At 47.3% G+C, this 12,110-nt stretch overlaps 1 protein-coding gene across 1 annotated transcript in view; it reads right to left on the reverse strand.

Annotated features, from left to right (window-relative positions):
• The window catches only part of LOC119386506 (tRNA-dihydrouridine(47) synthase [NAD(P)(+)]-like), a 120,754-nt gene that overhangs the window by 84,343 nt on the left and 24,301 nt on the right, over positions 1 to 12,110 (reverse strand). The window contains exon 7 of the mRNA XM_037653774.2: positions 9,224 to 9,340. Coding sequence (XP_037509702.1) covers positions 9,224 to 9,340 — 117 coding nt within the window. The remainder of the gene's footprint in view (positions 1 to 9,223; positions 9,341 to 12,110) is intronic.

Below are 12,110 nucleotides of genomic sequence, written 5' to 3' on the forward strand. Positions count from 1 at the left end.
TGAACATGTAAGTCAAAGGTCGAGAATTCACCACGGCCTCCACTTCTGTTAGTAGAGTAACTAACTCTGTCCGACTGACAAGCCTTCGCCCAAGCATCTTCTTCAAGCAGGTTTTTACAGAATGTCCGACTGACAAGCCTTCGCCCAAGCATCTTCTTCAAGCAGGTTTTTACAGAATGAACGAGTCTCTCGTAGAACCCGCCCCACCAAGGAGCGCTCGGGCAAATGAATTTCCATTGGATCTTCGAGGAGGAAAAGAAGGCGAGTATGTCGGGGTGTCTTATCGTTCGCCAAAGCTTCTGTAGGTCCTTGGACGCTTTGACGAATGTTCGTGCATTGTCGCTGTAGATAGTGTGACAGAGGCCCCGCCGTGATACGAATCTCCGTAGGGCGCAAAGAAAATTCACTGTGGTCAAGTCTTCAACCAGTTCCAAGTGAACAGCTCTTGTCACCGCACACGTAAAAGGAGCGATATAGGAGCGCTCGTGGGGATGCCCTTTGATGTATAGTGGCCCCGCAAAGTCAACTCCACTCACGAGGAACGGAGGGGCTTGAGTAGCACGATCCTGAGGCATACAAGGTGAAGATTGCTCAACAGGTTTACTCTGTAGGCGTTGGCAGATGACACACCGTCTTATCGTTTTCTTCACAGACTGTCGTGCTTGAAGAATCCAAAACCGTTCTCGAACTTGAGTCAGAGTGTCTCGAACTCCCCCGTGAAGACCTTTGCGTGAGCATGATTGATTATCAGCTTACTGAGGTGTGAGTCTTTTGGTAGGAGGATGGGATGGCGAGAACTGTACAAGTCGTCAGCCCTGGGAGCTTTTCCTTGTATCCGAAGAAGCCCGTTTTCGTCTATGAACAGTCTAAAATGCCCAAGTGGACTTTGTAAAGGGAGCGGTTTCTTGCTCGCGACACAGTCTGCTTCTTTACCAAAGTTAGCTCTCTGTTCCTCTCGAAGCAAATAGCACTCTGCTTGCTGAATTTCCTCAGCAGACAGCTCCTCAGACTTATCATTTTCCTTCTTCAACCTTTTGGCATAACGGAAGACCCATGCCGTTACTCTTAAAAGTTTGGTGAGGCTGCTGAATCGTTCAATTTCAATCAGCGATGGCAGCAATGGTCTCGTATTAACAGCATGGGTACTGACCTTTAGTTCTGTCTCAGCTGCCTCGAGCTTTCCGTTTTCGATGTCAATCCTTCCCCCGTACACGGGCCAGCACGTATCAGACATTGCAAGCCATGTCGGTTCAAACCACCACAACTGCGACTGCCTAAGTTTGAGTGCAGACAAGCCTCGAGTGAGCAAATCGGCGGGGTTTTCTTTTCCAGGACAAAATCGCCATCTGGTATACTCAGTCAAAGTTCTGATTTCTTGCGTCCGGTTCCGCACAAACTCCTTCCAGGTAACGGGATCCTTGTTAATCCAGCAAAGTGTAATCTGGGAATCGGACCAAAATGTTGCTTCACCAATTCCAAGGTCGCAATTCTTCACGATGCAGGCGTACATTCGGGCTGCAAGCAATGCTGCCATCAATTCCAGCCTCGCTAGAGTGACCGTCTTTAAGGGCGCAACTCTGGTCTTTGCCATCAGTAGCATAGTCCGGATGGTACCACTGTAGTCGGCCGTACGAAGGTAGGCTGCAGCCCCGTATGCCGACTCGCTTGCATCAGAAAAGATGTGGAGTGCTGCCTTTTGGTACGGGCCTTCTCCGCCGGCTGCTAGGAACCTTGGAATACTGAGGTCACTAAGCATGGTTACCTCCTTGCTCCATATCAGCCAGACAGCAGACAACTTGGGTGGCAATGTCTCATCCCAGTCGAGGTTTTCCTTCCATAGATATTGTAAGAAGATTTTCGCCCGTACTAAGAAAGGTGAAAGAAACCCCAAAGGGTCGTAGATCCTTGCAACAGCCTGAAGCACAAAGCGTTTTGTAATCCGATGCTCCTGTATGAACTGGAGGATATCCTGGGGCTTGAACGAAAAGGTATCCGTCTTCTTGTTCCAATGAAGTCCCAGTACTTTCAGAGGTCCAGAAGGTGAGCAAAGAGATTTTTCCTGTGAAGTGATTCCTTGTTCGAAGGCGGCAGATACTACAGGATCGTTGCTGGCCCACTTGCGAATGTTCATGGAAGCTTGCCTGAAGATCTCAATTATTTCTTTGTGCATCTGGATAGCTTCTTCATCTGTGTCGGCTCCAATCAGAAGATCGTCCATATATATGGAGCTTTGCAATCGTCGAGCTGTCACAGGATAGAGGGTTTCTACGGACCTGAAGTGGTGTTTCAAAGTAGCAGTCAGTAAGAAAGGACTTGAAGTAGCTCCGAAGGGCACTCTAGTCATTCTCCAAACTTCTATTTCCGGCATTGGGCTGTTCACTTGTGGGGAAGTTTTGAACCACAAAAAGCGGAGCGCATCTCTGTCTGATTCTCTCAGGCCAATCTGTAGGAACGCCTTCTCGACATCGGCATTCATCGCTACCTTGTAGCGTCGGAAACGAAGCAGTAGGGTCACTACGTCAGGATTTAGATTTGGGTCAGCTTCCAGGTTATCATTCAAGGACTTTGAACCAGATTCGTGAGAGGATGCGTCGAATACGATGCGTACCTTCGTAGTAGATCGGTCCTCTCGTATTACAGCTCGATGTGGCATATAATACAGGGGTCCAAGTGGATGCTCTTCTGTTTCCGGTACTCTTTCAGCAGATCCTTCATCGAGGTACAGTCTAATAGTCTCATCGTATCTTTTCAAGAGCTCGCTGTCCTTGTTAAGTTTCTTCATCAAACTATGCAGACGTTTGGTTGCAACTGCATAGTTCTCTGCCAGGTCAACCCTTTCCTTCCACGGTAGCGCGACTAGTACCGATTGTCCTTCTTGATGTTGTTCTCGAATTTTTCCAGCACTGAATCGGCGACCTTCGTTTCTTCGTGTTCGGCCTTGATCCCGATACTTTCAAGATCCCAAAACCGAGTCAGAAGTTTCGAGATGTCATGCTCTGTCACCGTGGCTCGAAGGACTACGACACTGGCACTCTGTATTACGTTGGTTGTAGCAGACAACGGCCCGTGAACAGTCCATCCCAGTCTTGTCTCGACAGCTTTCAGCTTTTCGTGCACAGGCTTCACGGTACCAGTTACTAGATCCCAATAATAGTCTGAACCAATGAGGACCGCAATCTGTTTGTCTTCAACTCCTTGCAGAGAGAGAGCTTGCGTATCCAATTGCATCTTGTTCATTTCTCTCAAAACGTTTTCTTCTGGTACCGGAATGCATTCACTGCATATTGTGTCCACCACCAGCGCATCGATTGAAATCGGAATTTCCTCTTTCGCAGGGAGAATCGATACTCGCACCCTCTGCATGGTTTTCCGCACGTTTTCACCACCGAACACGCCTACGGTCAACGTCTCCTCTTCTATTACTTCGCAGCCAAGTCTTTGGGAAGCTTTCGCCGTAATGAAGGTCCGCTGACTTCCGCCATCGAAAAGGACTCGGTAGCGACCATATGTTTTGGTTCCTGATATGGTGGCCGTCAGAGTCTGCAGCATTACGACTGAGCTTGGCTGCTTGGAGATTAGATTGACCGATGCAGATAGCACCTTCTCCTTGTCGCTTCTGATCTCTTCCGATGCGCAAACGGATGTTGCGTGCCTTCTCGCACACTTTCCACATTTCAGCCGGCTTCTGCAATCTTTCGCCAAATGGCCCTGCTTTAGACAACGGAAGCATCTTCCGGCTTTGGTAAGCATCTCCTTTTTGAGCGAGAGGCTGATCTCCTTTTTATCACAAACTTCAGCAGAATGCTTTTCGGAACGGCAAAACAGGCACTACTGCGGACTACTAGCTGAGCTTTGTAGAGCAGCTGTCGTGAAAACGTCTCGTGGATGGCTGTGCTTTAATCCTCCTTTCTCTGGTGTGCGACGACTTCTGTGTATCTCTTGTTCGGCCACAGCTTCCCGACAAGTCAGTTGAAGGTCGAAGAATTCCAAAAGCATTTGAAGCTCGTTATCTTCTGTATTCGAAGACGCTGCAGCTGATGATGATGCCTTGCTCGCCTCGTGAAACCGAAGTACCATGTCAGTCGGGAGAACTCTTAACAGGATTTCTCGCAGCAAGGTGCAATAAGTTGTCGAGTTCGTGCCAAGCGCCTTGAGGCTTCGAATATGAACCTGTACTTTGTCGTACAGTTTCCTCAGCTGATAGACGTCTGCTGATGATGACACCGGTTTGAGGTCCAGCAAACCTTGTAGATGATCTTGAACGATGATCTGTTCATCTCCAAAACGCTTCTTTAAAATTTCAATGGCGTCTGCATAGCACTCTTCCGTAGCTTGCAATCCCGATATAGCTGAGGCGGCTGCTCCGGTCACCAGACTGCTCAAGTAGTTGAACTTGTCAGCTGTGCTCAGCTCGCTGTTGTCGTGAACTGCTGATGTAAACTGGGTCCAAAATCGCGGCCACTGTCTGCGGTTCCCGTCAAATTTTAGGAGTTCTAGCTGCGGAAGCTTGCTCTTGCCGGAAGGTAACGGGTGAACGTTAGTAGGGCGTGGGGTTGGAGGCAAGAGACATTCATTCAGTTTGACGCGTAGGTTCGCCGTCAGGGTAACAACCTTGTCACGGTATTTTCCAGCGTCTAACGTCTCGCTGTCTAACAGGTCGTCTGGCGTCTCTTCAAAAATCGCGTCATCAACTTTCTCTATCTGTCCGTAAAAGGAGCTGATTCGATCGAGGAGTACACTTACAGTAGCTTTCGTGACCTCTCGATTCTCTCGCAAGTTGCCTTCCGCCTCGGCCAACAGGACATCGAGTTGAGACCGCAGGCTGTTGCGTCGTCTAAGCTGTCGTTCCATTCTGTCGCACGCAGTCGGGGAATCTCGCTGAGGTCGCAGGCGCCGCGTCTTCTTTGCTGTCGCGGCTCCGTGCGTCGATGATGTCAGCGGTGTCTAAAGGTCCCGGGTTTCGGCACCATGTGTTGGACCTCTAAGCCTTCCAACTGCGGCGCGGTTAACATCGAGCCAAAAACACGTCTTGCAAGATGAACCGCTTTAATGGAACTAGAAAAAAAAGAAAAAAAGAGGGTGAGCCAGCGCTGCCACGTGAGCACGCGTCAGCTCGTGAGGAGCATCCATAATGATGATGTTTGGTCATCTGTAGACGAATGACGAAGAAAAGGAAGTCACAACAGGTAGCACACCAGAGGCTTCCTCTGGTCAACCTCCCTATCTTTCCTTTATCTTTCTCTCTCTCTCTCTCTTTCTGAGGCAAGGAATTTGAGACAGTACACAGTTCCCCAACTTCCTGTGACATACCAAGGATTTCAATGGGTATTGTTGACAGGCCTGTAGCCGAGTGGATTATAGAGCTGGCGTTTCGGTCAGCAAATGAACACCGCAGCAGAAGCAGCAAGACGCAACCACTGGAACGCATCGAGTACCTGATGCGTCTTGCACTAAATTTTTGCAAAGTCATAATTTCCCTGAACGCACTACGCTCCATGTCGGCTTCACTTGTTGTCATGGAGAGGGAATTTATTCCACCATTACGAAATCTCTCTTGGACAGCGTTCTCCAACATCCCCAGTGGGCTTTGCGTTTTTTCGGTCACACAAGAGGAAGAAATGAAAGTGATGCAAGGACACTTTAGAGCTGCACTTTAAAGAGACGATGTGTGGGGGTAATAAGTGACAGGATACTGAACGGCAATGCAACACACACAGAAATTGTTGCCTAATGTTAAAATGAAGCAGCGAAGAAGCTTATTTATTACCTACCAATATTTATACTAGGAAATATGAGATAAATGAAACCCTCATCACAAAAACATTGCTTCATTCAAAATGTATTACACTTACTAAAATGTCACGAGGTTCCAACACAAATGCATGAATTTTAGGCAGAACTCCGCAAATGCTGAGGAGAGCAAGCGCCACTCAGTACCAAGAGTGAACCGGCAAAAGTTTAGAATTTCGAAGCGCCCAAGTGACGTCCTCTACCGATATGCTGTGCCAATGACGCAGAGGGAAGCGCACAAATTCCACTTGGTCCCCTTCTTCTCCATGGGTGCTGCCGTGTGCTGGCCCACATTTGTCATCCCACCAGAAGTGGGTGAGCAAATGGCCATGATGCACGTTGATGTAGCTTCTTGCCCCTTTTGTCATCCAGTGCACTCGTTGAGACAAAAAAAGAGAAAAGCACTGCAAGCGTGCAACAAATCCTTGTAGCGCTGCTCGTACTTGATGGGTTCCAATGTTCTTAGCATTTAGTTATTTGTAAGGCAATAGACTCCGATAGTGAGGTTATTTGATAACTAGTTGGGAAAAGCACTGCAGGGTCCTTTTAAACAGTATGTATGTAAGTGCCATAAATATTCAATTTTTACAAATGATAATCGTTATGACTGGGCTGCACGAAAAAACCCCCAAAAAACAGACACACAAAAAAGAGACAAGTACGTATTTTCCGGTGTATAAGACGCGCCTTTTATCCAATATTTTAGCTGGTGCGTCTTATACAACGGTGCATCTTATATACGCAAAAAGTCATGCGAGTCAGTGACATCAATATGTCCATATTACATTTGTGAGTATGATAAACGTAGCCCGAGTGCATTCGTGAAAAGACATCTGATCTTGTTATAACAATGAAGCGGGTGCGTTCTTAGATGTCAGCTACTTGCCGTTCAAGTAGTGCGGCGACCACAGAGATTACGGCCGCAATAAAAGCCATCACCGTCACATGCACTATTGTACTGTTCAAATTGTTTGTTCCTGAACGAAGCATTAAACCCACGGAACTGAGGCAATAAATAAAGAAGGGCACCACAATGTTTCATTGTAACGTTGTAGCGCCCCCAATACTCAGGTGTGCATTTTTGGAATAGGCAACTCAATGGAATAACATCAAGTAGAAGTGACAGTTGGGCAAGTTGGTACAGATTCATTATCTTGAAACGGTGCACATAGAATTTGAAGGGGTCCACTCTATGCACGGCTGGTGCAGAAGCCTAGCACCGGTCCCAGCCGCAAATAGTCGTACCGTGCACGTGTCAATGTCCCTTTCCCGTAGCGTGAGTCATCGCAGCTACGACGGGTTCGGGCGAATAAGGCAACAGGCTAGAACAACAAACAACACTTTATTGCTACGCTAGCAATAACGCGTAAATGTCGCGTAGAGAGATAGTCCGCTCTAGAACACCTTCGGTCGATGTTCTGCTCGCGGAACTTGGGGCGGCGAGGTGTTACCTCGCAGGTCAGCAGGGCAGGAGAGCGCGTCTCCCTGCCTAGTCGGCAGTTTTGTTCACCTCCCATCCCCCTCCCCGCTGCGAGGATTGTTTCCCTCGCAGGGGCAAGTTCCCTTTCCCGCGAGCCGGGATGCGAAGATTGGCACGAGGAGCGGCGGGAAAGAAGGGGCTGCCCGGAAAGGGGCGACGGTGCTCCTCTCCTAGTAGCTCCTTGGCTCCCGCCGTCAGTTCGCGATCGCGCCAGCGTTAAGGAAATGGAATGGGCGCGCGTGCTCTCCCACAAATTAGATAAGAAACATTGAATAACTAACTGCGCCTCTGCTCCTTAGTTACTCAGTGTTTCCTTTCTTATTTCGTGGTGCCGTTTGAGAATAACAAATCCTCATGAAAAGCTAACTCAAGTATTACAGATACAGGGCCGTAGCTATTGGTTCATCCTGCAGCCAAAAAAGCACTTTCACTGCAAGGGCAATGAATGTGGTAGCAATCGATTGGAATGTTATATGAAGTAAGGCTAGCAGCCAACTCCTTCAGGATCCGATCTCGTGTAACTCTACAAAATGCTGGCGTATGAGAATCAGCCACTCAAAAGAGTGGAGCAGCTTTTGTGCTGTCAGTCACTTCAACGTGAAGTAAGCAGTGACAGCACAGCACGTAAAAGGGCAGGAGCCGTCTACTTATCTCCATCAATATAGCACGTGCGACCACGCCCTTTTAATCAAAGTTTGCAGTTGATGCTCGAGATGCATATCTTGGGCATCAACTGCAAACTTTGATTAAGAGGCTCCCCCCATTGGCACCTCTCTAGATGAGCTGGCTTTCGCATTTCATCTATGCTTGAGCCATGCCCGTCTGCAGCTTTCACAAGCTTTCGCTCACACATAGAACATATAAATAACATGTGGGGTGACGTCATCGATTTGGACTTGATACGGAACATGACAGCGGCAGAAAAAATGGGCCTCGAGTGTCCATATATGTACAGTCAACGACCGATTTTTCGGACTCCATGAGGAACGTAAATAAGTCCGAATTATCAAATGTCCGAAAAAACGAATGCGTCAGAAAATAAATACTTTTATTGACACTTTAGTGTCCCGGTGGCCCCCAAAAGTTGTCAATGCGTTGCTGCATGCACGTCCGCTTACGTGCAACCGAGTCTGCCTGTATCTCCGCCAGTGTGATGTGATCGCTGTACGATGATGAAAGAACAGCGAGGGCTCGAGGCCCGTCACCGTATCACACTACGGTGACGGGCCCCCTCCCTCTTACGATAGTACTGCGCTGACGGGCCCCATAACCATAGTCACTGCTATAGTGAACTAGAACCAATATAGTCACTGCCTTAGCAAAATGCTTTACCGCAGACACATTCGACAGAATGGCGGCGATAGTAGCAATAGCAGCACAGCGCGGGGACGGCGGGGATACAGGAACCGGAATGTAGGATGTTCGCGATGTCAGTACGATTTCCCACAGTTGACTAGTGCCTCCAAGATCGGCATTTTCAATTACAAATCTCTGAGGCATAAAGTAGCGATCGAAATAAAGCCTCATAGATCACAATTTAGCTTTCGTTTTGATTTCTGAGGCCATACTTTGTATGGTATGGGTGCCGGAGGAGATAATGGCTGACGATTCGGCTGATTCGGCGTGCGCGACAGTCTTGGACAGGGTCCGGATTATCGAATGTAGATCTGGCAGCTGTCCGAAATACCGGTTGTCTTTACACATTACTTCTATGGGATCATCGGCGGTGCCGCGCGACTGTCCGAACTACCGAGCATGTCCGAATTATTGGTGTCCGATTTATCGGTCGGCGACTGTAATTGCTATTGCAATAAAACTCCAAATGCCACATAATGTCGAAACAGAGGGACAGGACCTTGAAGCAATGTAGAGAAGAAAGTTGGTAAGACAGTGTCGAGCATCCCAGAAAATCTTGTCGTACAGTGGATACACAACCCAAAGCAGTGCACTCACCTTCTTGTAGACGAAATCAATGGGACACCCCATGTTGATGTCAACAAAGTCTACACTGCATTTGTCTTTGAGCAGCTGGGCACAACGCGTCATCACATCTGGATGCGCTCCACACAACTGCAACAACAACCACAACATTCAAATCATACACATCACCTACAGTGAACGACAGATTTTTCTAACATGCCTGACAATTCAGATTCTTTCACGGCCCCACCACATGCCCCATACAGTCAATGCATAAAAAATATTTGAAATTTAAGATGCTGGAACTCCAAGGCACTTGATCTTTTGGACTTTCTGCTCAGATTGGAGGTCCGAAATCGCATATTTTAAGGTGAACCTTGCTGGCGCATTGATTATCTCAAAGGAATGCATTCATTACAGCTTTGAAAGCAGGTCAGCAGTGCCATGCTTACTTAACAAGATACATGCCACTCGCTGCACACATGCACATTCAGGAGTGAAGCACGTACAGAGCTAACTCACATGCAAATGCACGTGTATGGTATAAAAAGCACCCCGACAATGTAAGCTTAATAGGCGGAACACAACTAGCTGGGACGATCGGCTTCACATGTGCAGGAAATACTGTGCTTCAATGAAGCAGTGGAGGCTTTTGTTCAGTAGAATATTGCTGTATAAACGTGCGCACATGCGTCGGGGAAAGCCACACGCATTATACATTCTGCCACCACAGCCTCCGTTCATATGTAATAATTTTGAAATGCTGCTTTCTTGCACAACATTGCACTGTGTTACGATCGGCACCTGCGCCGCAAGGGAACCGGCATCCCCTGTTCTTCGAGCAAGGCGCCAAAGGACTGCTTGCCTGCTGACAGCAGTTCAAGCACTTGAATTGTCCTCCCGAGACAGGAAGTGAGGCGCCATGCAGTCCAACACATCAAGGTCCAACGAGACAAGCATAATGGTTTCCGGTAGCCACATCTACGTTGACGAGACGAACGGCGTCAACACCGACGACGACCAGTCTTGCTAATTGAGCGGTCTGGTAATTTGGGGCGGCGGACCTTTTGAAGCACCCAGTCCTGGGCGTGTGACTCATCTCCGTGCGGACTTCACATGTCAAGAAACCTCTTTGGGGCTACAAGGGGAGAGTGCGGTGGCTACGCCCTCTTCGAGGACGTTGACCTGGGCGGGTGTGGGCGGCACCCTCATTAGTGCCAAGTGTGATGCGATTGGACAGTCCCAACTTGGAGCAATTCCCCCATCTAGGGATCTGGGGAAAACAGACCCTTTAAAACGGGCTCATTCGGGCTCATTTGACACGAAATGTTCTTCAAATAAAGAAATGCTCACCATGTAAACAATGTAAATAAACCCCGTTTAGTTTCCCTTCAGTCTCTTCATGCTGCCTCTGCCTCCCGAGTCTCCGGTGCCTGCAAAACCAGGTCGCAACAACTGCCACAGTCGTGGAAGAACCGCAACATTTTCCCCACTTTGGTAAAATGAACGAAAAAGCCTTGTAGGGGCACATTAGGCAGCACTGATCATGAGGCGTCGCGTTGATTTCTTTGTTAGTATTGGTGTGGCTTAAGGAGATGCTATTTTGCACTTGGCGGTTAGTTAAGTGGTGTTTCTGCCAGGTGCCGTATGTATTGACGTGAGTTTACACAGAATTGTATATGAGGAGAGTCTGGCGAATGGGCGGGGCAGTTACGTCACGGCAGGCGATGACGGTGTTCATGTTACCGCCACATCTCCGTTCCGGCGCCGTCCGCCATATATAGTCTTCCCGCGCGACGGGCACACGGCTGAGGTTTTGTATGCGCTGTTCATTCGTGAAATATAGCGCTGCTAAGCAAATTATGAAAGCAAAATTGTGCAAGCACATTGTTATACAAGTTTAATGAAGAATATGGAGAGAATTATATGTGTCCAAATCATCGAGAAATTGACTTCTCGAGTTGTGTGCGCCGATTCGAGTCCATGGCGTTCTATGCAACAGCACTAGAAAAAACAGCAGAAAAATTGCTAGTTTGGAGCAGATATATTGGCCTTTTCGGAGCATATGGCAAAATATTCCAAAAGACTCCTGGAGTTTAAAACGTCACTTAAACATCTCATAAATATTAATATTTATTATTAAACATATTGCACCTACAATAATCACTGCAAGTTGCCAGAAACAAATAATTAAGTAGTTGGATGGTCACTGAACACTAAGTAAGATGAGCTACATATATTTAAAATACCAGTACTGTGGCAAAAATAATGTAAAAGTGATAAAGCTGTGCACCAAATTATAAAGGTAGCCGCATTCGCATGCAACTATCGCTAAAGCAGCAGTTTATAATCGGTACGAGATCCAAACATTGTTATTTTCATATTTCATCAAAATAGCCAGCACTGAAAATTAAAAAAAAAAAAAACAGCTAAATGAGCTATACACATAAAATGGCAGTTCTTGCGGCACAAATGATGTCAAAGCTGATAAAGCGGTAAATGTAATCAGTCACACATCAAAGCCATCACAGCAGAAGTTAGTAATCAGTTTGATACCGAACTAATCTCGCATACATTTCACCAAAATAGTCTGCTTGTCACGTATATATATATATATAGCATAGAGTTTCATACTATAATACCTAGAGGGGAATCTGGCGCTAGTGTCTATGCAGGCTCCTTGAGCGGCGCTTCAACCACCATGGGAATGATGGGAAGTACAGGCTTTGGATGGATTAGGTTCTTGAGATTCGCGACACTTGTTTGTCGAGTATAAAATAAAGTGATATGAAGTTATTTCCAACTAAAACTTGCTTCATTCTTTTGTACGTAAAACTTATTACAAAAAGTTTGCGTGACCGTGAGATGGAAATGGAATGAAACCTGGACAAATTCAACCACCAGGGATGCAATGCTCTGC

This window comes from Rhipicephalus sanguineus, chromosome 3 (assembly GCF_013339695.2).
Source record: "Rhipicephalus sanguineus isolate Rsan-2018 chromosome 3, BIME_Rsan_1.4, whole genome shotgun sequence".
Taxonomy (NCBI): Eukaryota; Metazoa; Arthropoda; class Arachnida; order Ixodida; family Ixodidae; genus Rhipicephalus; species Rhipicephalus sanguineus.